This window comes from Acartia tonsa, chromosome 3 (assembly GCF_053477335.1).
Source record: "Acartia tonsa isolate MP-2025a chromosome 3, ASM5347733v1, whole genome shotgun sequence".
NCBI classification, from domain to species: domain Eukaryota; kingdom Metazoa; phylum Arthropoda; class Copepoda; order Calanoida; family Acartiidae; genus Acartia; species Acartia tonsa.
The window spans coordinates 36,560,285-36,586,553 of record NC_137262.1 but is presented as its reverse complement, the minus strand read 5'-3'; the positions used below and the strand labels follow the sequence as shown (position 1 = coordinate 36,586,553).

The following is a 26,269-nucleotide window of genomic DNA, read 5'->3' as shown; positions in this document are numbered from 1 at the left end:
AAAAGTGGACGGTGGATCCCTCCTCCCCTTTCCTCTCAAGTGCCATTAAGGCCTACATTGTGGAGGCACTAGTTTAAATATTAAGAACATTATTTCAAAGTATTTAGGTAAATACTGTAAGCTCTACTGAGAGAGGAGGAGAGGAAGAGAGCGAGAAAGGGGAAGGTGGAGAAGATGAGGTATGAGGTGAAGGACCTAGTGTCTAGCCTTGGTGACCATCAAGTTGGCTGTACAGCCCAAGAAGATCACCACCTCACCCGAGGTTATCAGGTTTAGGTTCAAAGTCCCTCTACAATTCAAAAATTAATCCAGTAGAAAAAAAAGATTTAAGAGTTGTAGCTCAATATTCAAATATCAAGAGGATTCAATAAATCTTTTCAAATAAATAACTAGAAGGTATTTAAAGATTTGACAGATTTTTCTATAATAAAAATAAATGTGTAAACATGCCTGAGTAATCTGTGGTGAAAGTCCAGTCATAGGGATGGACAACCTTTAAATGCTCAGCAGCTGAACTCTCATTCTTACGAGATTCTAACCATTCCTGAATAGAAATCACAGTGATCAATCCTATTAATGTTTTTATTGTCTGTAGGTTTAATATTTCGATACCCACTGAAACTTTTGGTTTATTTCATAAATGAAAGCTTTAGATAGATAAAGGGGTAGTTTTTAAGCTATTTAATTTTTAGGGTCTTAATATGGTTCCAGGATATTTTTGTGCCCTGTCCTATCCATTAGTATACAGAGCCACTAGATGCTAGGGACGCAATCAATAATTACAAAAAATATACCCTACACAGTTCTTGTTTGAACTTTAAGATATTGTATAGTTCTGTTTACAAACCTTTGAAGATGCAACATGGATAAGATCCTGAGTGGCGTCCACTCTCTCCAGAGCTGGCAGTGGCTGCAGGCGGATGCTCAAACCATCCTTCAAAGATCAGAAGTAATAGAAAATTACTTTACATAACATAAATCGTGAAAAAAATCTTAAGATTCTTTAAATATTTAACACCCATACCTTTTCAATTAAGTTTGATTTCATTATGAGCTACGCCATATAATCTTATAACTCCCTGTTTCCTACAGCTTAATGGCTCTTATGAGTGCTTTTAGGAAAACTAAGAATAGGTAGTGAAGTATTATTGAAAAACTCACTCCCTAAAAAAATATTGAAACGTGCTTTTTAAGCGTCATTTTTTGAATATTAACATATCCATTCAGATTGTTTACCTTGTGAACTAAATCCAAATGATTATGAATGAAGAGCATGTCAGGAAGATGTGGTAGCTCTAGTTTACTCTGAACCTCTTCACTCTCCGCACTGTTCATTATTCGATGCTTGGTTGTAGAGATAGCCCAATCCTATAAATATAAATCAATCAAGAGCATATTAGGAAGATGTGGTAGCTTTAGTTTACTCTTGGGCAGTGATGTGGAGCCGTTTGATTTTGTTGGGCTCCGGCACCTACCTAAAATCAAGAAAAATCTTTTTTTTCCAGATATTTTTAAAGCTACCCCCGGAGCAGCTCTGAAAATAACGGCCCCGGTAAAATGTGACGGCTCCGCAACGCTGATCTTGGTGGCAAACAGTTTCATTTAAAAATAAATATTTCTCATAGGTATTAACACGCTTTATAAATGTATACTTATACAAACATGCAATTTTAGCGGTTAAGTAAGCAATATCAATGAATATATTAATACTTGGATATTGCACCAGATTTCCATGTAATCTAATAAAGTGATGCTATTAATAACGATAACCCCCATAGTACTCCTACTAGACGAAGTATGCTAATTGACAACAAAGGGGGGGGGGGGGTAAAATGTGGTGACTCGTGCCACGACATACCAGCAATTTTATTTTGGGTGCTACTCCCTTAGTTTTAGAGATAATTGGATAAAATCTTTTGGGCTGGGTCAGTAATTACCCCAACTAGAGGTATCTTTCAAAAAAACGGCGGCGGGACCGCCGCTCCCGCCACCCGCCGCCGTTTTCCGCCGCCACCAAAAAAATTTTTTTTTTTTTGCATTTCTCGCCGAATTAGGCAATTTGGAATCATTTGAGACCATGTTATTTTTTTCAAAAATTTTTCCCCTTACAAGCAGCCCTGCGGGGGGACTTAGTCATTTTTTTCAAATTCTCGTATATCAAGGTATATCTTAAATACAGTACTTCTCCTGTGATTTTGAAGATATTGAAACAAAATCTTTTTAGGTTGGTAAGTAAAAAATATTTGAATTAAGAAAACGGCGGCGGGACCGCCGCTCCCGCCGTCCGCCGCCGTTTTCCGCCGCCAACAAAAAAAATTTTTTTTGCATTTCTCGCCGAATTAGGCAATTTGGAATCATTTGAGACCATGTTATTTTTTTCAAAAATTTTTCCACTTACAAGCAGTCCTGCGGGGGGACTTAGTCATTTTTTCAAATTCTCGTATATCAAGGTATATCTTAAATACAGTACTTCTCCTGTGATTTTGAAGATATATATTGAAACAAAATCTTTTTAGGTTGGTAAGTAAAAAATATTTGAATTAAGAAAACGGCGGCGGGACCGGCGGGACCACCGCTCCCGCCGTCCGCCGCCGTTTTCCGCCGCCAACAAAAAAATTTTTTTTTGCATTTCTCGCCGAATTAGGCAATTTGGAATCATTTTTTTTTTTTGTTGGCGGCGGAAAACGGCGGCAGACGGCGGGAGCGGCGGTCCCGCCGCCGTTTTCTTAATTCAAATATTTTTTACTTACCAACCTAAAAAGATTTTGTTTATCTTCAAAATCACAGGAGAAGTAGGTACTGTATTTAAGATATACCTTGATATACGAGAATTCCCGCCGCCGTTTTCTTAATTCAAATATTTTTTACTTACCAACCTAAAAAGATTTTGTTTCAATATCTTCAAAATCACAGGAGAAGTACTGTATTTAAGATATACCTTGATATACGAGAAATTGAAAAAAATGAAAAAATGAAAAAAATTACAAGTCCCCCCGCAGGGCTGCTTGTAAGGGGAAAAATTTTTGAAAAAAATAACATGGTCTCAAATGATTCCAAATTGCCTAATTCGGCGAGAAATGCAAAAAAAAAATTTTTTTGGTGGCGGCGGAAAACGGCGGCGGGCGGCGGGAGCGGCGGTCCCGCCGCCGTTTTTTTTTGAAAGATACCTCTAGTTGGGGTAATTACTGACCCAGCCCAAAAGATTTTATCCAATTATCTCTAAAACTAAGGGAGTAGCACCAAAAATAAAATTGCTGGTATGTCGTGGCACGAGTCACCACATTTTACCCCCCCCCCCCCCCCTTTTCCATGTCAATATGTCCACGTGTGTTGTCAATGTGTATCCTATATCAATTAAATATTATAAATAGATTCCAATTACCTGGAAGTTGAATTCTTCAACTTTAGCTGGACGATCAGTAAAAGGGCTTGTACGGCCAGGCGGAGGTCTTACAGTTCCTAGGTAGATGACCAATGTTTTTTTTTCTTCTGCAATTTGTGAATTTGGTGGATAAATTTTTCTTGAAATAAAGTTATTTCAGTGTAGCTTTGAAACCGATTAATATCCGCTGGATAAGAAAAGATTCTTAGCCATACTGAAAAATCATGGCATCGTATAACAAATAGCACAAATATCAAAATAAAATCATAAATTAATCCCAGTTTTGTTTAGTTAGGAAGGGCCTTCGGCCTCTCGAGACTAAATAGCTCATCCAATAATAACAAAACATGAAAAATCATAGAATCATTGAGAGTTATGTTGGCCTAATTGAAAATTGTTCATAATACGAAACGATACTTGATTTTTTAGTATAACTCAGAAATGGTTCTAATGTAGCGGATATTAACGAATTGGAAGCCATACTTAATAATGCTTTAAGATTCATTTTTGTAAAATGGTATACCTAATAAAATTATGATGTTTGATTTAAAGTTTTTTAATAAGTTGTATTAAAATAAAATAGGTCATTCCTTGAGGACTTGTTCCGTTCATTCCAGGCATTTTAATACTTTAGATTTGAGAGATTTTTTTTTAAATTCAGTTTCCGGGGTAATTTTGATTTTGTTTAATATTACAGCAATTTAAATTACATTGTAATTTGAGTATCTGAAAAAATAACCAGTAAAAACATAAGGTCTGACTAATATAATATAATATCATATGATACATCTCTCTAGCATAAAAACAATTAACCCGCAAGAGATCTTTGTAAAGTGTTTGTGATTTATCCAGGCACGAACGGATAGGTAAATGGCACATAAAAATTCATTTTCCATCATCATGTCCATGCATCCCTGAATATTTGTTAGAGAATGACAGTTCGAATAACTAAAACGAGTAGGTACTTAAATTATTATTTACAAAAGGCCAATTTTCTTAAAATTAAACATATGAAAATTGCGATATAGCACTTAACTTTAGTCTATTCTATCTATCATTTTCTAAGCTTCATTAAAATGTTGTTTAAAGAAAGTTTTTTAGGTACCTAATGTGTTTTTAATAAGCAAAACTTTCAACTTAAACAACATTTGATTTATATATTATTGATAAGAGAAATATTTTTATTGAAAACATTACTCTACTGAAAAACAACTAAATGTAAAAAAAAATGCGTCACAGCCAAATAAACTATCACATGACTAGATAGAGAGCGCAGGGGAGGGGGCTCTTGACGACTCGGGGGATGACTCTTCTGAAGAGGGTTCAGGGGAGCGTGGCAAATCAGCTGATTCTGATTCAGTTTTGGCGGGAGTTTCTGAACTTTCAGCTGTTGAGGTTTCTGTGTCAGCAATTGATTCAGTAGGAGCGGCTGCTGGTGGTTCAGGTGATGCTGATGCTTCCTCTGACGAAGGTTCTGGAGAAGATTCTTCTGAGTCTAATGAATCTTTATCAATTTCTTTCTTATCATAAAGCTCAGGATATTGTTGCATACATATCTGCATGTCGGCAAATTTTTCTATGCAATCGCTGCCCTTAGGTTCAGCGGAGCTGTAGTGGAAACATGAAAAAGCTGCCCTGAAAAATATAAATACGTATTTAGATTTTAGAAACATTATAATATAGATAAACCGATTTAAGCTTTGAGCTTGTATATGTGAAATGAACATAACCAAATTGTTTTTTTTATAGCCTTTACAAAAAAAATAAAAATAAGCTCGGCAATATGTAAGGCAAGGCTTCAAACAGGGGCTGTATTGGAGCTGGGGTGTAACTAAGTAATTCCCTATTTTTACTTTAAATTATCAAGAGTAAACATCACAGATTACAACAGTAAACCAGAGAGAGATGGTACAATAGGCTGTTTATTACAGTAGTCTTTTAAGTTTTATAATAACGTTTTCTTATTAGTTTGCTTAACAAGTTTGGGGACTTTTGATAAAGTTTGATTGGTTGGTTTACTAAGTTGTGTTCAAACGTTTCAACCACTAATTCAAATCTTCAAAAGTATTTTTGTGTGTCATCATTAGGGATGTACATCAATTTATCGGCCATTTTTCATCCATTTAGATCCCTGACAGTAAACACAAAATATTAAGGAACACACGAGAATAGGAGAGAAGCTTCATTGTGCGTTTGTCTTAGGACCAACTGTTTACTATACAAGCTATTTGGTAATAAACCTACCTGAACTCGACACCACAAGGGCCGACAGCCATGCCGCCCAAACAGGGACAATTCCAATTAATATCCCCATTGGGTAAAATTAATCCAGGTGGAGCATCCTCGTCTGCACTTGGATCCAGAGTTACCTACAAATATCATTGTTCTTGTCATAACATGCTAAGGGGTGATGAATAAAAGTATAAGTATAGATGTATGTATAACTCAGACAACTAATTGGCCCGAGTGGTTAATCGGTCCAATTTACGTTGGGACCTTTTTCGTCTGCTAGCAAATTGGTTTATAATCTTTTGTAACGACTTGGCTGTGTTAATATCTCCGACGCAAATAGCTGATCTTCAAAGACACAATTGAAAGTCGGGACAGGGTCCCAACCCAGTGGGTTGTTACATATAACTCGTGCCCCCTCTATTCATTTACTTTAAAGCAACCTTACAATATAGCATAGGGAAAATTCAAGTCATTACGTCAAATACAAAATATTAAAAATAAAGTTTAATTTTGCTTTAGAAATACCTATACACGGTTGGTTTATTATTAAATGAATAAGTTAGGGTACAATGTTTGGCACTTTCGATATAAGTAAATGATAATAACAAAGCCACAGAATAAGATAATACCTTCAGAAAAATCGATGAAAATAGTTTTCATACTAAATTTTGTTTTTTTGTATTTTTTCTAAAATGTCATGACAGAAGATGTAAAATGTCGTCTTAGTTTTTTGAAAGGATTAATCTTCTCTGAAATCTAAATTATCAAAATATTTTTTTTGGTAAATGATTATACGATATATTTTAAACATTTTATCAGAAAGAAATATTTAAAATTGTGAAGTAGAAACCTGAATAATTTTTCTTGTGGAAATAGTTTTCTGCAAATGTTGATAAACATATGTCTGCTAGCATTAAGATGTTTGTACTGCCAATACACGTTGGGTTTTATTTAAAGAATTTCTTTAAAATGTTTTTTTTTTTACATTGTATACCAATAACGCAATATTTGCTATCAGAAAACCCCGACTAAGACTCGCCTACGACCCGATCTTTTAGGATTGCTTTGTAATTTACATTTTTGAAAGTCTTTCAACAGTATACACAGCAAATTCTCTCTTTTTTAACTAACTTTCCGAATAATATACCTAAAGCATTTGAATTGACAAAGGCTATGCTAATATTTTTACCATTCAAGTTTATTTAATATTCTAATAAATAGCGCAACCCTCCAAGTTTATGACTACTTTTCATGAACATATGATCTAAAGAATAAGCTCTGACGCAATGTCATATAAGGATATTATAATATTCATGAAAAAAATTGTTATTTTTGCATATATCTTACATTTTACAGTGTTTTGTGGCTCAAAAGAAAGACAATTAAAAATTATTTCATATTATATAGTTTAAGTTACATAAGATAACTTAGAAATAGTAAAAAATTCACTTTCTTTTTTTGTCGCAAAAGAGAATTCAACAAAGATTTTCATTAAAAAACACCTTAGTGTAAAAATTAAAAAGTTTAAACATGGTCACAAAAAGATTCAATTAGTTTATTAAATGTTTCATTTTCAGCAAATAACGATTAATCTCTATTTCAAAGAATAAAGTGTAAAAAGATATTCTCGTTTTAATTTTAAGCAACTTAAAATGCATTTTAATACCTTTTAATGATTTATTTTTTAAAACATCATTTTATAAAATGTTATTGATTTTTAAAGTTATATATTAGAATGTTTTTAAATTTTGTTAACAATTTGTTTTAAATGTAGAAAATTGGTAATTCTAAACATTCAAAAAATGATTTTATTAAATTTTCATCACTTAATTGCATGTTTGATGAAATTTTCAACTGATAATTCAAGAAAAATCGTTTAAGTTTTATTATATTTTACTTTGAAATGTTAAAAAAATATATTATTGTCAAAAATGTGGAAGTTATACTTTCCTCAAAAAAAGACCTAAAACATGCAAATTAACACGTGTAATGAGATTTTTTTTCTTTCAGGTTTAATTTTAAGTAATTATTGATATTTTTTGTAAAAAGGATTTTATATAAAAAGTTTTAAAACTCGAGTTATGAAGTGGTTCTAAAAAAGGTTGCGAATTTATGCAATTTTCTTGCAAAAAAAATTTTCTAGGATTTTAAAAATAGCATAGGGTGTTATTAGACGTACTTACAGATACAATTGCTAAGTCATTTTGGCCAAACACTAAAATAAAGTTTTGACATCTGAGGGTCCAGCCGTGTATAGCTTTTACACTTATTTTGAAATGCACAACAGGTTTATAAGCATTAAAAGTTTACTTATCTTTTAATCTAGGTATATATTTATCTACATTTTTTGTCTAGACTAGACATTTATACATTTATTTTTGTTATGCCACAAAAGCTGAAAGGGGGCTAATTTTCTTATACAATAAAATCAGACCGGTTCATAAAATAATAGAAAATTCTCAATGACCAAAATTATTTATTCTAAAGGTTAAAACTAAAATTTTGAACAATTCTTGTTTGGTACATTCAATCAAGATTACATGACAATGACAAGTACCTAACTTTATCAAGCCAATGGTATTCATGAAACTTTGGGTTACAGTATAATTTACAGTCAAATGTCCCATCCCTCACTGTTTTTAAACGAACCCAATAAATATTTCTGAATACTACCTTGCTAGGAGCTGCCAACTCTTCTTCTGTAATAAAAATAACTTTGTCTTTTGATTCTGTTTTAGTATTTTCTTCAGCAGTTTTGGTTTCTTCAGCTTTTGTCCCCACCTCAACCATTTCTATGTTCTTTAAAGTGTCTGAAACAGCAATTTTATATACTTGAGGTAAAAAGGGATTGTTGAATGATTTATGCCAACAATATATAATAATAATGTTAACATTTACAAAGCAATAAGGGTTTATACAGGATAAAGGATTTATTTAATTATAATTATAACATTACATAGTCACTAGTTAATGATTTAGATTAGATGAATTTAATTGAAATGGTAAATGTTTTAGTTTTGGTAATTTTGAACAGTAACAAATTTCTTGTTAAAAATCAATTTAACTATCGCTTTTTATATCAATACAAATCCTAAATTAATGATTTGATTTTTTTCAAGAAACTGATTCCTGTCCATGCACGGTAATATTACAATGGGGTTATTTTTGTATTAAATGTAATAATTTGTTATTATGTTAATTTGAATATTTTTTTGAGATATTTAAGGGGAAAAGTTTTGGAGGATTTTTTAAGCAAGTTGAATCAATTTTATAAATTCTAATAGGTATTATTTTTTTTTTATTTATAAGCACAACATGACTGATTTATTCATAACATAATAATATCATAATTTTAAACTTAGTATAAATATAATACAATAATTGTAATAATGTAAAAAGATGAAATATTTTATATAATATATTTATAAATGCCATTAATGTATTTTGTATTATTATAGGATAACAAGCCTGGTAGAAAAATTCTAGAAAATACGATAAGACTAAAAGGAAAGGGGTCAAAAGTGCCACTTTTTAAAACCAAAACAAAGAACTCAAACAACGGTTCAACTGTGGAAAAAGCAGTGATATCAAGGAATAAGGCCATGGATAATAAATGGGTGTAGACTATTAATTAGATATGAAAACTAAAAATCACCCATTCAGTAGATATACGTGTGGAAATTGCTCGTTTGTGCCAACCAATCAACAAGACCAGGGGCGTCCAAGCTTTTGATTTTGGGGGGGGGGGGTAAAATTTTTTTAAGGGGGGGGTAAATCAGTTTTTTTTTGGGGGGGGGGGGGGTAATTCGCGCGCCGCAAATTTTTTTTACCCCCAAAAATTGTTTTGGGGGGTTTGGGGGAAATACCCCCTCCTAAACGATTGGGGTAAATTTTAAATGAAAAAAATTTGGGGGGTGCCAAATTCGTTGGGGGGGGGGGGGGTAATCGCCCCATTACCTCCCCTTGGACGTCTATGAACAAGACCACACTTTTTTTAAGCACACAATGAGCTGAAGTGGTGACTAAACTTTGGGTACCAGTGCACTGTCCACTCCCTCGCCGGAAAAAAATATTTCATCCGCCGAATACCGCAAAAAAATTTCCAGTGTTTATTTCAGCTGCCGTTAGTTAAAAGTTCCAAATTGTATTACATTTAAGCAACTGCCATGTAAACTCAAAACGCTACAACCCTGTTAAGACAGAGTTACTTGATGATGGTTTCAAATAATTCCACTTTCACCCCCTCCCTTTCATTTAAATTGAAAAGCATTGACTATTAAATTGTTAATATAAACTTCTATAAAATGTTTATCATGAAAAATAACAATAAATAATCATAAATATATATAATTATCTTTGTTGTGTAGGTATTATCACAAGTTAAGTAGATATTTGAAATATTTTAAGCTTTCCCATCGAAAACAACATATTATATGTAATTTTTCAGCGAAAATGGGTTTTGTGTGGCTTAAATTCTAATTTCTATTATCTGGTGTAATTTTTGACCCTTTTTTTGAATGCTACAAATAAAATCTGATAATTAAATTTTGACAATATTAAATTTTAATTATATAATTTAAATTCATCTTTAAATCTAATAGGATTAGACAATCTAAAATATTTACATAACATACATGCAATCGGTGTTATAAAAATCTGCGTTTCGATAACTTAAAAGGTCTGTAATTCTGTTTTTAAAAGTCATAGAGTATTTCAAAAAAATCTTTAAAGAGAAAAAAATAAACATCTCTAAAAACTGCAGGTTTAAAAACACCCTTATAAAAATGGGTAATTTATACTGAATTTTTTACTAACAATGGATACTATATACTTTATTTTTAGGTGAAATAAAAAAGAATACAAAAGTGATGTATAAACATTAAATCTAAAAATTAGAAAAATTATGGAAAATTTATATTAAATGGCATCTAATACTAATATATTCTGGATTTATAAGTTTGATTTCATAAAAAGGTTTTATTTTTAAGCTAAGCAATAAAGCTACTTTTGAATAAAATTCACAGAATATAAAAATGCCAATAACTGAACACTTAAAAAAATTGTACTATTTGGCAAATAATGAAATGCTGTTTGGTTGATTGATGGTACTTGAAACTGCCCCAAATAGCACAAGGTGTTAAACTAAAATTCGTCTGGCCTTTTTTTCAATCGGGGTAAGTTCGGATACCATCAGGTTTATTTTAACAAATTAACAATGAGGCGTTTACTGGTTTATTTAAAATCTTTCTATCATCTCGAAGCTTCTACGTCTCACAAATACGATATTCGTAAAAAATAGCTCAAAAATATTGATTTAACTTTAGATGATTTTTTTGGTAAAACTTGGAAGAATTTTGAAGAAATTTTTCATAGGTATATTTCTAAGAACTGTAAAATAAAATTAAGCTATTATGTATGAATACCTTAGAATAATCTAAAAATTAAACATAGCGTATCCAGTCATAGTTAATAGCGGAGCAAAGATACTCTATACACGAAATTATTGTTGTACGTACAGACATAAGAGCTATATATTAAGACTTATAATATTATAAAATGTTCAAGTTGAAAGTTCTATAATCAATCTATTAAGAATACTATAGGAAAAAAGTAAGCAAAATATAAAAAGGTCTAATTATAGGTATATTTTATTGCTAGCTAAATGGCAGTAACAATCTGATGTCATGGCAGCTAATCATGGATTAGATGAAAATGTCTTAGGGTATTAAATGTGCGTTTTCAGTTTTTGTCTATACGTACGTAACTTCAATTGCTCTGACTTTTGAGGCTATCAGATCAGTTAAAGCAAGATTTTAAAATCCAAAAAGTTATTTTAGCTTTTTTTGATTTCTTTGGTTCACTTTGAGACTTTTAGGATTTATAAATCTAACTTTATTGGCAAATGTTAGATTACCAATGTTCAATAAATTCAAGGATTTTTGTGGAAAAATTGGTTACTTTTATCAAAAGCAAAATATCCCTAAATTAAACTGCTTAGTAATTCAACATTGATGCCATGGAACTGATCTGGTTGCAGAGGTTCCGCGTATAATGACTGGGCACGCTATATGCTACTGGATGTTCCACAACGCTTTCTGCGACTCAATCTGGCCCTCCAGGGTCCGCGACAGCCAGATGACAAACAGCTGACTGAGGGCGATGCCAATGGCCACGCCCCCGACCGGGTAGAGGTTGCTCTCGATAATGCCTTGTATGGTTGGGATGCACCCTTCTATGTTGATCTTTTTGGCTACTTCGTCTATCTGTAATTCTTGAACCTAAATATGAATTCATTTCGATATGCGTAAACAAAAAATAATAAATTCTAGATATGTTTGCATGGAAAAAAAATAAAAATCACACCTATTACATAAAGAAATAGGATTTCTGTGTGCCTTTCTAAAGAATGCAGATTCAGAATATACGTGAATGATATAACAGGAGAAAAATTGTCTTAAATTTAAGCTGTAGTATCCCCCCGCATTAATTACTCGGGCCGTTTATCCAGTAAGAGGAAAAAAGATGGGGTAAAGGGGGGAATATGAGATATCTATATTTTAGCCCACTACAAAGTTCACTTTATTATAGAACAGGAAAATCTGGGATAAATCTCATGGTATTTTAGGGAGGGGTACCTACACCCCATCCACATTTTTTTCTTTTTATAAATAAGGTAAAGTGGAGTGTTGATATCCCATCACCTTTCCCTCAAAAGCCCCTAGAGGCTTCTAGGGGCAAAGCTGCTAGTACTTATAAAAAGAAATATAATTTTATGTCACATATTACAAATAATTTACATATACAATAGTTGATGGTCACACAAGAAGGGCTCTTTACATAAAGAAGCTACGCTACTAAAAAACATTCAGTTACCTCAAATCCACACATGAAGTTAATGAGCGCCTCCTCTGGTGGCTTGTGGCAGCACGAGTAGGGTACACCACACCTCTCCACGGCTTTGCTTGAGCAGTTGAAATATTCATTCTTGCGCCAGTCCTTGTATCCCTCCGTGGACAGTCCACAACACTCAAAGTCTTGCTGCACCAGATCAATAAGGTTCTAAAACAAACATAATTTTATTACTTACTTAATGTTAAACTTTTATTGAAATATAGAGAGAAAATGTGCAAGAATAACAAGTAAAATACCTACCTACTTTTTTTTGTAAATAAAGCTGTTTATCAACTTTCATGTACATTCGCTATACTAGAGTTTGCTCCCCTAGCATCTAGGTTAGGAGGGGAGGAGGGGGGTTAGTGAAAAGTCTATAAGCTTCCCAAGACTAAAAATAGCATAAAACTATGCCAAGACCTATGTGATTGTGCAGCTTCAATAAAATGGAGAACTTCATTAGTTCAGTGATTAGCAAGTTCTTAATGAACAACAACACTGTATGCTAAAGAAATATTTATGTTTTTTTTCTCTGTACGGCTTCAAAACTGATTAATATCCGCTGGATTAGAAACGGTTCTAAGCCATACTGAAAAATCAGTATAGTACCGTATTAAATCAAGTTTTCTACGAATATAAAAATATAAAATCATAATAATAAAACCAGTTTTCAGCATCTCAGGGTTAACAAAACTGGTTTTAATCTTAGCATTGTACATTTTTATATCCACGAAAAGCTGTTTGTAATCAGGGAGTAAGGAAGGGGACATTGGGCAATTAATTCAATATAAGAGTTATCAAAGAAAGGGCATGAAATCCAGTTTAATCCAATAAATTTGTAGGAAATTATAAAGGGATTGTTAATTGAATAATAGATTTCCATAGCGTCATGTAAAGTGAAATCACAACTTGTTTTTGATGAAATATATTGAGGTTTGGTGTGATTTTTATATTAAAAGATTATTGGACCCGGCCAGCTGCTAGCAAGAATATGACTGCCCCTTTTTATTCTGTTTATTTCCCTTGCCCCTTGCCCCCACCTCCCTTCTCCCTTCTCCCCGTCTGCTACATTCCAAACTAACACAACGAGTGTTTATTTCCCTTCCCCCCACTTCCCTTATCCCTTCTCCCCGTCTGCAATATTCAAAACATACATAACGAGTAGCGGCATTCTATGCGCAAGTCCCCAAACTCAGTCAGAAACTGCTAAATTCTTGCACATTCCCTTTAAGCCAGTCCCCAAAGTCTGAGACTCCTAAAAATTGAATATTCGATCCATTGTCCCCTCCCTTACTCCCTGGTTTGTAATACGATGCGATAAATAAATTGTTAATTTCAAATTCATATAAAAAATCGTCGCAACTCTTCTATCAATAATTAACATACCTGGAAGTCAAGATCGTCTCTGTAGCTAGCTATCAGTTTTTCAGAAAGTTCATTCTCAAGGAATTCTAAAAAAAAAACAAGTTTATGTAGAACATGATTACGTCACTAGGTGAAAAAAATCCCCTAACTATCTGCTTTCTACATATCACAGTACAAATTAAACATTACATTAAGAGTACAATTTGAAACTGCTAAGGAAAGTGAAGAAAAAACTACATTGAACTTTGGAACTGCATAATAAATGTCTAGTTTTGATTTTAAACAAATTAATAAAGTATTAAAAGAATTATTGTAATTTTGAGTTTTGATACAAAACGTAAAACAATAAATAAAACATAGGAGTATTTTCAGTATTTAAGACTGTTTGAATTTTCAAAATCATTCCTTTTTACTTCGCTGTACTAAATAGCCGACCTCAAAGATAGTGGGGAAAACATTATCTAAGACCCATTCTAAAGGGATAAGACAATGGCCTATAAATTGATTTAGATCCCTAATGATGATACACAAAATTGCCCCTTCTGTAGATTACTACTAGCGGTTGAAACGTTAGGACACTCAACTTAATGAACCAACCAATCAAAATTGTGTAAAAGTCCCCAAAGTTGTTGAGCAAACTAATAAGAATACGCCATTATAAAACTATTGGGACTAGTGTAATAAACTGCCCAATGTCCCCTCCCTCTCTGTATTTTTCCTTACTTTTTAAGTGTGAGGGAAAGATTTACTTATAATCCATTGTCCCTGCAACCCTAACCCATTTAGGTTTGAGTGGATAAATGATTGCGAGGGATAAGATAAGACAATGAAAACCAAAAGTTTTGGTGGAAAAGTTAGGACACTACTAGTGTGTACCAAACAACCGAGATTTAATGCAAGTACAAAAGTTAGTTTACCTTTAAGTACTATTATAATTTACAGTCCAATATTATCCTGTCCCTCCCTTTCTATGACCCTTTTACTACCTGTAAGTTTGTGCGGGTATATGAACGCGAGGGCGAGTAGAACCATCTCCAGCAGGAAGAAGATCAGAAGACAGAAGGAATAAAATTTGAGGAAAAATAAATTTTCTCTTAGCGAGCCAATGCACCCAGCAAAGCTCACTATGCAAACTAAAAAAATATATTTACAAATATAACTTTTGAGGAGTTTCTGCGAAGATGTGGCATGTCTTAGAATAGTGTAAAATAAAATAACTATTTTTAACATATCCTTTCCTCTCTTCCTTCCTTTTTTTCTATGGCAACTGAACATCAGTTCTACTTAATGCGTTTTTTCTTCAATGGTTTTTGACCTACGTATGGATGTTGTCATTGTTGTTATTTAAGTAAATCTGCGAAATTTATAACTAACTTTTACATACCTACTCCTCCTATAATAATTAGGAGAAATGCAAGATTGAAAAGCACATCATAAATTGTTTCTAAGGACAACACTTCTCCGTTTGTCCACTTGTCTAGTGTTGCGTATACACCAACCTAAAAAAACATTGAAGATTCAGCAAGTGGAATACCTAGTTGGTGGGAAGCATTAGGGGGGAGGGTCTTGGGGCGGATATGCAACTTTTGGTATCAAACGCAATATAATCAGTCGAAAAAATAGTAACTTTGATTGGCAGTTGCATAAATGTAGTGAATTGCAGAACGGCGAAAAACGCCATATCTGACGATAACTGCAAAATAAAATTACAGCAGTAAATTGTAGTCCCACCCCCCATTTTTAGGTTCCATATTACACCACTTTAAAGCAACAGATAATTTTAGCCTCTAAGTACTTTAATTTAAATATGATTAGTGTAGAAATTTTAATGGGTTATACATAATAAGAATTTCAGTCCTTTCCACATAAAGACACAAAAAGACATAAAAACAAAAATTCTAAAAGTTGGTCAAAAATACTACATAGGGAAAATCAGCTGAAACAGATAAAAGCGACTAAAACATTATTTAAGCGCAGTCTTAACGCCACGGTGAATCACATTACCCCACAGACACAGTTCATTATAGGGTAGCTTTGCTACTAACATTACAATGACTTACAGCAACTAGAAGCAGGCCGCACATCCAAAATAGGAAGTTGAACAAGAACATTGTATATTTGACACATGATGATATGTAGGTAAAGTTGTGTGGTATCCTATTCCTGGGCCGCCTGCTGGATCTGCCAGTCCTGGCGGCGGCACTGGCCGGAGCCACCGCAGGATCTCTATACCTAAACAACGTGAATTAAAAGATCCAACAACAGGAGGGCACATAAAACAAATTGAAAATAGCGACGATAAATATTAAGAGTGACACACATAGGTATATTTTACTGCTTTGGCTTCGAATGACTAAAATATGAGGGAGGAAGGGGACATTGGGATGTTTGTTACATTATTCCCCCATAATTTTATGATATCGTTTTCTTATTCGTTGGCTTTAGAAATTTGGGTAATTTCATTGAATTTTGATTTGTAGGTCCAGTAAGTTGATTATTTAAACGTTTCAACCACTGCACTAATTGTAATCTAAAGAAAGGATAATTTTGTTTATCATTGGGAATGTGCATCAATTTATCAGCCATTGTCTTATCCCTTTAGATCCCTGCTAATACATGCCAATTTTTAAAAATTTTAAAAAGGTTCTTATGCAAATCAAAATAGACAGGCATTACAAATATCTATCTAATCAAAAAAATCTATAAAAGCATTAAATAATTCTCACCTATAATCCCGATTTGGCATGGTGGTCAGATATTGAAGAGTACACTATCCACCCACAGAATGTTATATCACAACACAATCACATCTTTTCTTTACAATATTCTGAAAACAATCCATGATTACAGGATTTTTCAACACACTTTCTACTTAAATCTGTCTAAATATAATAGTAAGATATTTATTAAAATCACATAATGTTAAAGTGACTATTTCAATCTGATTTTATAGTTCTTATGAGATAAATTAAAAGGAAACTAGATAACAATTTAATTTATGAAATTAAACAATTCCAGCTGGAAGGAGATTAATAAGACCTCTCTCTCTCTGTGCAATCATATGTCTCTCCTCAACAAAGCCCAATGGTGTAGGTGGATCAATCTGAAAGAATAAATATTTTGAAATTTAAAAATGTTACCTATTGTCTGTCTGTCTGTTTATCTTAATATATACCTGTCCATCTGTATAAATGTCTAATTTGTACATTACACCGACTCAGAATTATACATCTATCCAAGTTATTGACTATTTGTAATGTGCATTTCTGTCAGGAAGTCTGTAATTGTATGTCCATATATATCCTTCTATCTATGTATCTATCCATCCTTCTGTATATCTATTAATTAGCCAAGTACAGCCGCCACTAAAAGATAACAAAGATAAAGATAAACATTTTCTGAAAAAATTGTTCTTCCATCTAATCTTCGAATTATGAAAATTTCAGCCATTTAAAATTTTAAAAGCAGAGATTTTTGTATAATATAAAGATTATATTGCCGGACATTTTTCAATATCTGGTATCCGGCCAGATATCCGGCCCAACCCTACTATCCATCCTTCTGTCTATCTATCTATCCTTTTGTCTATCTGACTATCCTCCTATTTACCTTGGGAACCTCAGCTGGATCTTCAATGATCAGGTATTTATAGTTGTTAATAGGCTCCAACTCCCAGGGCATTTTGTCCACAACTCTGCTCAGCTTCACGCCAAGGTCGGTCAGATTGGGGAGTCCCTAGACGATATCAACTTTTTACAGATGTACAAGATGAGGGTGGGGGGAAGGTATGATTACACCCATTTAAAATTAGCCAAGTGATTTGAGATTAAATTAGACATGCTGCTGTTATTGTTAGGGATAAGACAAATGACGATAAATTAAAATAAATCCAAAAAATGATAAACAAAAATTACTCGTTCTATAAATTTAGATTATTGGTAATAAAGTTTTGACACGGCCTATACGTAACGGTAATGTATGGAACTAAACAATAAAAATTCAACAGTAAGACCCAAGTTTTTAAGCTAACAAATAAGATAATGCGAATATGAAACATTGGGTACCAGCATACATGCATAAGTTGGGGTTTCACAACCCAAGTGAAACTTAACTTTTGTCCTCCTTATGGAGGACAACTCTATAAAAAGGAGGAGAGGGGCCAAGTAGCGTATCTGAGGAGATCAAATGTGCTGAATGTATGGGTAACAATGTAATTTACAGTCCAATATTATACATATCTCCTTTAATATGTTAATAAAATTCTTTGGCGTATACTATATAGGCTGTTAATTAATGTACTAACTACAAAACTCGTCCATAAAAAAAAACCTCGCTTTCATCAGAGATGGACATTCTTTCCAGGGTATCAATGTTAAACTGGTTCCAAGTTCTGTTGCCACCCCAAGGCATTACTCCGCCAAAGAAGGCCTATAAAGAAAAAAGATTATATTTCTTAAAAACTTGAGTCTTTTTCAGATTTCGGTGATTTCAATTTCTTATCCCACCTCTGCTAATTTCCTGGGTTCCAGCATAAGTTCGATAATTTTAAATTTTTACACTACCCTGACAAAAGTCCTGGGTTCCAGCATAAAAGCCCTGGGTTCCAGGATAGGTACGGTGATTTCAAATTCTTATTCTGCCCTGGCAAAAATCCTGAGTTCCAGCATAAAGTCATTGGTTTTGGATACTTATTCTACCTTAGCGAAACTCCTGGGTTCCAGCATTATTTCGATGATTTTAAATCTTTATCCTACCTTAGCAAAAGTCCTGGGTTCGAGCATAAGTTCGGTGATCTCAAATTGCCATTCTTCTTTGTTTCTGCCAGACTGTTCAAACATGTAGCGGATCAAATCATTCTAAATAATTAATGAAAAATAATCCCATCTATAATACAAAGTAGAACGATGTCTGTCCGTCTGTCTGTCCGTCTGAAGCTTAAGATCTCAGTAACCACTGAACCGATTGGGCTCTACTCTTCAGGGAATATACCTACTGGTCCTGTGATGGTTTTAAGCTATTTTCTTGGGGGGTGGGACACCCCAACCCCCCAAAAAAATTAAAATACCCCCCCCCCAAAAAAAAAAATTTTTTTTTTCTTTTTCTTTTTAAATCTAAAATACGAAAAATTAAGTTGATCAAACCTCTTGGGGCAAAGCCCCTAGAGGCTAGGGGCGAAGCCGCTAGTTTTTTAAAAAGTAACAGGATGTCCAGGGCGACCACCACCTTTTTGATATTAATATTGAAAATAACGTACTACAAAAAAATTGCAATGAACACAATAACGTACATTTTTTGAAAAAATAACGTACAATAACGTATCATAAAACGCATATACATATATCTATAATACAAAGTAGAACGATGTCTTTCTGTCTGTCTGAAGCTTAAGATCTCGGTAAACGATAAACTGATTAAGATCTACTCTTCAGGGAATATACCTACTGGTCCTGTAGTGGTTTTAAGCTATGTAATCTGGGGAAAGGCTTTCTCCCCTCACAAAAAAAAACAAAAGAAAAATAAATAACACACCAGTGAAAAAGTCTCCCACTCAATTTTTTCTCGCTTTTTCTTACAAATTACTAAAGGGGGACTTCCCAATACCTCTTGGGGCAAAGCCGCTAGTATTTATAGAAAGTAGTATACATTATATCAATTTTTGGATTCAAATTAAGGAAAAAACCCTTTAACTATAAAATATCAACATTACCTATACGTATTTTACATTCTAATCTGAAAAAATCACAGTTGTTTAATTTTCTCATTTACATAATTTATATTATGTAAACATATGGGAAGACAGATTAAAAGTTGTAAATTATATTGAATCATTAAATGTCGCGTGAAGCGCGCCGAAATTTTTTTTAACCCCCCCTTAATTACCTTCCCTAAGAAAATTTACCCCAATTTAATCATGTAAATAGTAGGTACTAACTAATAATGAGGTTTATATTCATTTATTTAAGTACTAGCGGCTACGCCCCTAGAGGCCTCTAGGGGCGCTTGAGGAGGGGGAAATTGAATTGGATAACCCAATTTCTTAATTTAGTTTTAGTTAAAAAAATAAAAATGAAAAAAAAAAATTTTTTTGTGGGGGGGGGGTAATTTTTTTTCTAGGGGTGATTTCTCTTGGGATAAACAAAATAGGTATAAACCTTACCGGGACCTAAGAGAAGGAGAACCCGATCGGTTCAGCGGTTAGCGAGATCCTTCGTTACAAACAGACAAACAAATTGACAGATAGACATCGCTCTACTTTGTATTATAGACGATTAAATATTCCAGCATCTTCGCCCCTAGCCTCTAGTTTTTTTTTGCCTAAAACCACAACAGGACCAGTAGGATATTACCTAAAGAGCAGATCCCAATTGGTTCAGCGGTTACCGAGATCTTAAGCTTAAGAAAGACGGATAGACAGACAGACATCGTTTTACTTTGTATTATAGAAAGTAGTATCTCATTCCTATAAGTACATGAAAACATAAAAATCAACTAAAAATTATCTTGCTAACTGATGAACAAATAAGATACGCTTTTAAAGTGTAACTTCTCATATGTCCTGATAAGGTTTGTTTAGAGGATTTTTTTTATATTTGCTGAAATGCTTGACTGAGTTGAGTTTTTTATTTTATGAAAGCTTCACTATGAAGTCATAAATCCCAGGATAAATTGGTAAAATGGCGCGCGGAGCGCGGAGAATTTTTTTTGGTAGTTTTTATGAAATACAAATACATTAATGATTACTAATACTAATCATACATTACAGAAAAACGTACAATAACGTATGCTGAAATGTTCATATTGTACACAAAAATCAATAACGAACAAAAACGTACCAAAAAACCTAAAAGTGGTGTTCAATATGAACATATTGAACATAACGTACATGGTGGTCACCCTGTATTTGTCTGTAGCTAAAGATCTCACGCAACACTAAACCGATCGCGATCTCCAATTTATGGAAACTTTAAGTTCTCTCATGAGATGGTTTTAGGTTATTCTAACTCAGTCTTGGAATTTCAAAGCTTAAATATTATCTTAAGTACTAGGTACTTAAACTTTTTATTTGTGAACAAATTCTTATTCACTAAAATAATCAATATTTAAAATTGCTCACCATGGCAAATCTGTCAGGGCCAACGGCCTCATAAGTTTGTCCAACAGCCTCGGGGTCGTACAGAGAGTTCATGATGCCTGAAAATTTTTTTTGGTTAAAGCAGCTTTATTATAGGTATTTTGGGTCTGGAAAGTAATTTCCAGTATCGCTTCGAAGCCGATTAATATCCGATGGATTATTACAGGTGCTCAGCCATACTGAAAAATTATGTTTAGCATTGTATTATATCCAGTTTTTTACGAATGTCAAAATGTACAATCATAGGATTAAGACCAGTTTTTCATTTAAATATTTGCAGAGCGCTGTCTAATGTCTATAAGATGCGATAAATAACCATTTGTTAGATTCACTGAGACAGTTTTAAATGAAAGAAAATCTTTACAAGAGGGGAGGGGGGAAGTTTGCGGAAACATTGTGTATAGGCTTTATCTTTGGACTGAGAGGATAGGTTATTAGGGATAAAATCATTCTTATATGATAAATTTCCCCCAGTCTTAAGATTTTTTGGATAGGCTTCCAAGTTCAGGAGCTGCAGGCCTCCAGGTGGTCTCTGGACAGGTAAATATAAAAAATTAATTTTTTATGAGTCAATGGTCAACTTAGGTATGAAACAAATTATGCATTTTTTTCTTCTAATATGTAAATAACATTAAAAAATATGCATATTTTATTTTATAAGTTGACCTCTAAGTATTCAAATAAAAAATTTTAATTTTTGCCTGTCCAGAAACCACCTGGAGGCCTGCAGCTCCTGAACCTGGAGGCCTATCCAAAAAATCTTTAAACTGGGGGAAATTTATCATATAAGAATGATTTTATCCTTAATAACCTATTCTCTCAGACTAAAGTCCAAGGATAAAGCCCATACACACCGTTTCCGCAAATGTGTCAAACCCCCCCCCCCCCCCTCTTAATCCCCGGTGGAATAAGGAGCTGGATGACAAAACAGAAATTAATGCTTATTTTCTTTCTACTATCCGCGAAAAACTGACAACTGTCCATAAAACTACAATTCACCTGTGACAAGGTCAGAATGGAAGACAGGCTGCTTCACTGTGTACTGACCCTTCATGAACAGAGGAACTTTAGATCCATTCTGAAAATAATATCACCATTTACACCCATTCTACCTAACAAATATCGTCATGCCTAGTTTTAAATCATATATCTCAATAAACTTTAAAAACTATCCATTACTAAAAAATGTAAAATAAAAAAGTTTAGCTTTTAATGAATTATAGTTCTAATCCTTATTTTCTTTATGATCGATCGGTATTCATTCTGTTATGAAAGCATCACGTATGGCCATAAAACTATACCAAGTATCTTTCTTTATAAAAATAAAAATGCTTACCCTAAGGAGCTTGCTAAAAATTTGGTTGATGAATTGATCCATCTGACCATAAACATCTAAACAGAAATTATTGTAGTAAATATTATGCACCAAAAAGCTTTAGCTAAAAAGTAATAACCTTTAACTATCTAAGGTATGTCCGTCCATCATTTAAGTATATGAATAGGGGGGCAGGAGCTATATGTAACTCTACCCATTGGGTCTTTTAATATCAGCCAAAAGCGTCGGTAAATATAAACACAGCCAAGTCGCTAAAAAAGAGCAGAAAGAAATTTGATAGGAGACTAAAAGGTCTTCACCACTTGGGCGAGATAGTTGTCTAGATTATACATCTGTGTACTTATACATTTATTCGTCCATCCACGAAAGAAATTAGGTAAATAACACAATACACGGAGTTTTCACAAAAAAAAAGTGCCGAGCACTAAAACCCCTTCCCTTATTTAATTTGAAAATAATAGAAGAGTTTTTTCCCTCAGCATCCCTGTCGTTATGTTTAATAAAGGGAAAAGTAGGTTGCGGGTAAAATCCGTAAAAGTGTGTGTTTTAAGGCTTAAAAATAGTAGTAGAACGATAATATTCACTAAATAGGTGTATTTTTATTGAAAAAAAACTATAGTCAACAATTTTTTTTAAAAAAGTTAACATACTAAATTTTAATCGTTCTACTTCTGTTTTAGCTTAAAACACTCAACCTTTACGGGTTTTACCCGCAACCTACCTTTCCCATTTTTAAAAATGGGAGTTCAGTACTTAAAAGTACTCTTTATGTGAAACCGCGCTATCACACTTCTTTCTGTAATTGCAATTAACAAGGACAATTATGTTCAAAAGTAACGCAGCTCTGCTAGACTGACGGACCGATCGTGGTTATAGAGGAACTGTGGTACTAAAAAACTTTTTTTATTAAAATCAATGCGGTGACTACGCATTTGATTGGTAAAAATGATTCAAAGACTGAAACACACCAGCGGGGCGGAAAATGGTGGCGTCGGGGAACTCGCTCCTGACAGCCAGTTCTCCCTCGTACTTGGTCTTCAGAAACTTGGATCCCTCCTTCATGAAGGCGGTCTTAGGCTCAGCTCTGCAAAAGTCGTTTTTTAATTAAATTAGGGTAAAAATATTTATTTTATTATCGATTATCTAAAAAGTGGGCAAAAAAGTAGATCCTATAATAAAAGTAACTGGAATTCCCTCTGTCTAGCTATAGATTCTGCAAAACACTGGACCGACATTAATCTCCTTTACAGTTAAGTTTCTCATTGGTCCCGGAAGGTCAACTAATTATGGGAGAAGGATAAAATACTCCCTCCTTCCTTCTAAAACTAATATAAAAAGTGAAATTAACCAACCCCCTCCCTCAAGCGCTAAGGGGCGTAACCGCTAGCAATTAATAGTTCTTAAGAATAAAATATATTTTCAATAATCAAAATTAAGGTACCTGGCGTTAATATGTGACAAATGAACCAAACGCTTGACACCCATCTCGCGACAAATCTAAAAAGACAAAGTTAAAAAGAAATCACATTAGAAGAAAAAAAAGTCAATATAGCATGCTACAGTTGTTATTCATAAAGAAACTTTCCAGTAGGGCTTCAAACCGATTAAAATCCGCTGAATTAGAACCAGTTCTCAGGACTTTTAAAAAATCTTGTATCGCATTATAGACAATTTTCTACGTATAATAAATTAAAAATCATAACATTAATATTAGTTTTGTTTACCCGGGCCTTCGGACCCATGGGGTTAACAAAACTGGAATTAATCCTATAATCTATTATTTTACTATCCGCGGAAAGTTGATGAGTTAAATGACCATTAAGAATTGTGAATTACCTTAGCAATTTTAGCGGGACCAGTGACATTGACATCCTCGTAGGAAAAGTTCTTGGTCTCAATGCCCCGACCAATCAGATTGATGACAATGTTTGACCTGGCCACAGCACGACGGATGGAGTCCTCGTCCTGCAACTCAAAAGGACAGAACAAAACCTGCCCGAGATCACCGACAACCTAGAGAATTACAAATTAGGGTACTTATCAAATGTTGTTATGATATAGAAGAAATATAAATAAGTACATGCACAAAATACATTTGAATTTTTAAATTTAATATCTTCAGCATTTAAACAGTAGGTATATAGTAGAAAGAATTTTTTCCACCACGAAGTTTAGCTTGGCAATCATACTTAGTCTTGTGATATATTCAATTATAAAATGTGTTATTTTTTCATGATATGAGCAGCAATCTTAGTATAGTTGTGTCTAATTCTTCATATATTAAATATAAAATACATACCTATTACCTATGTTTACCTAGTGGTTTTCTTGTAATTTATGCTTTTTTAATAGTCCTCTTTATTAAAGGATAATCATTACATTAAAATATTGTAATATTTTTCGTTTTATCAAAAACGGCGTCATGTGTTAATTTTTGTACTAACCTTAAGTCTCATCATCTTATAATGATCTCCTCTGTAGGGGAAAATAATCTGTGAACCATTTTTACCAAGTCTGTTGGCCACGTCGCGACCAATAAAGCCACTGCCACCGAAAACGGTCACAACATCACCTTAACATATATCACTTATGATAATGCGAAAATCAAATTCTAAAAAACAACTTAATGAACTAACTTAAGATTTTTGATATTTTAACTAGGTACCATAGAAATAGGAGTATTTTTTCTAACATAAAACTAGTTATTTTTTATACTATTTTCGGTGCGACAACAGGGCTGCTACGAGATAATAGCATCCATGAGCTTACCCAACTAATTGTTAAGACTTTTGGAAAAAAAATATATAAGGTTTTTGTCACCAAAATAAATATTTTCTTATTCGTTGACCCATTCATCAAACAAACATAAAATATTTAATAAACTCACCAGAAAATGAGGATCTGCCGCCCTTTCCTCTCTTCATGGCAGCAAGATTGATAGAACGAGGCTTCACCTAAATGGAAAATATTTCAAAACATATCTACACATTCAATTTCTATAATATTCTCGAGCAATCCTATTCAACGCAGTGAACCGTAATTGTGTGTTTATATATATATATATATCCCAGTAGATCTCAGAAACGTCTATACCGATGGTTTTGAGACAATAATGGCAAATATCTTTTTAGGTGTAGGTAACAATCATATGTACGTATACTATCACAAAAGAAACAAAGACACGTACATGTAAATATCTCTAATAATAATATAAGTACCTCTGAAGAGTAAGGTTGAGCAGCGATAGCTGCGGCTCCCAGAGACCCCGAGGGGAGCTTCAAGATTGGGAGCCCCCCTCTCACTGTCAGACCAGCCATATTCAGTCTGAAATCTATTTAATTAAATAATACATGACCGCGTTTTAAAGATAATTGTAACTGAATGGATATTTTATACCTATTAATGTACATAAAGTAAAGTTAATTTATATTTCATTATTTTCTAAGTTTGTATTTTATTGTATCCAATGTCTTTCTATGAGTTTATATTTTTTCAGAAAGAAAATCAAATTCTATTTTCCCTAGGTATATAATGCAATTAAAGGATAAGTAATGAAAATCTCAAAAATTGTCTAAAATAGATTATAGCATTCAGATCCAATTTTTAAAATACTAACATAATGTACAAGAAGGAATACAAAATGGAATTAGTATAGTGGTTTGGTTTGTTCAAATCTATTTCAAATTATTGAAACATTTAATGGCAATTTTATTTTCCAGAAATTCCACCATTACAAACAGCCATTACCTATAGTAAACAAAGCCAAGGTATATTTTAAACATATTTTTCTACAAATACCAATAATCAGCATAATTATTTGTATGATCACTTTTAAGACGAAAATAAATGTGTAAAATTGCATAAAAAGCCATGTAAATATGACCTTTCACTTGGACCACAAAGGCATCCTTTTCCTCTTAGGCTGAACTTG

At 33.3% G+C, this 26,269-nt stretch overlaps 4 protein-coding genes across 6 annotated transcripts in view; all 4 read right to left on the bottom strand.

Annotated features, from left to right (window-relative positions):
* LOC145314035 (TIP41-like protein) overlaps window positions 1-4,116 on the bottom strand; it is a 7,711-nt gene extending 3,595 nt beyond the window's left edge. Inside the window, exons 1-5 of the mRNA XM_080153769.1 lie at window positions 3,975-4,116; window positions 3,383-3,461; window positions 1,237-1,368; window positions 848-934; window positions 451-544 (exon numbers count right to left, since the gene is read on the bottom strand). Of these exons, the coding sequence (XP_080009895.1) occupies window positions 451-544; window positions 848-934; window positions 1,237-1,368; window positions 3,383-3,461; window positions 3,975-4,003 (421 nt within the window). The 5' untranslated portion in view covers window positions 4,004-4,116. The remainder of the gene's footprint in view (window positions 1-450; window positions 545-847; window positions 935-1,236; window positions 1,369-3,382; window positions 3,462-3,974) is intronic.
* LOC145314036 (mitochondrial intermembrane space import and assembly protein 40-B) lies at window positions 4,108-8,425 on the bottom strand. Its single transcript, XM_080153770.1, has 3 exons — window positions 8,288-8,425; window positions 5,627-5,751; window positions 4,108-5,017 (listed from the first exon to the last, which is right to left on the bottom strand). The coding sequence occupies exons 1-3, from the start codon at window positions 8,402-8,404 to the stop codon at window positions 4,642-4,644; spliced, it is 618 nt and encodes a 205-aa protein (XP_080009896.1). The 5' UTR covers window positions 8,405-8,425; the 3' UTR covers window positions 4,108-4,641.
* Tsp86D (Tetraspanin 86D) lies at window positions 8,424-16,700 on the bottom strand. Of its 3 annotated transcripts, XR_013877602.1 has the most exons (8): window positions 16,597-16,700; window positions 15,931-16,102; window positions 15,255-15,369; window positions 14,857-15,003; window positions 13,892-13,956; window positions 12,488-12,673; window positions 11,038-11,892; window positions 8,424-10,884 (listed from the first exon to the last, which is right to left on the bottom strand). XR_013877602.1 is itself a non-coding variant. In XM_080153767.1 (7 exons), the coding sequence occupies exons 1-7, from the start codon at window positions 16,614-16,616 to the stop codon at window positions 11,686-11,688; spliced, it is 912 nt and encodes a 303-aa protein (XP_080009893.1). In that variant the 5' UTR covers window positions 16,617-16,700; the 3' UTR covers window positions 8,424-11,685. The 3 variants fall into 3 exon arrangements, 2 of the variants coding, with proteins under 2 accessions (XP_080009893.1, XP_080009894.1); XM_080153767.1 differs by having other exon boundaries at window positions 8,424-11,892; XM_080153768.1 differs by having other exon boundaries at window positions 8,424-11,892; window positions 15,931-16,096; window positions 16,597-16,699.
* Window positions 16,696-26,269, bottom strand: ND-39 (NADH:ubiquinone oxidoreductase subunit 39). Its single transcript, XM_080153766.1, has 13 exons — window positions 25,557-26,269; window positions 25,226-25,292; window positions 24,783-24,910; window positions 24,175-24,351; window positions 23,780-23,835; window positions 23,307-23,422; window positions 22,339-22,394; window positions 22,002-22,080; window positions 20,985-21,061; window positions 18,625-18,726; window positions 18,200-18,298; window positions 17,480-17,605; window positions 16,696-16,973 (listed from the first exon to the last, which is right to left on the bottom strand). The coding sequence occupies exons 1-13, from the start codon at window positions 25,653-25,655 to the stop codon at window positions 16,875-16,877; spliced, it is 1,281 nt and encodes a 426-aa protein (XP_080009892.1). The 5' UTR covers window positions 25,656-26,269; the 3' UTR covers window positions 16,696-16,874.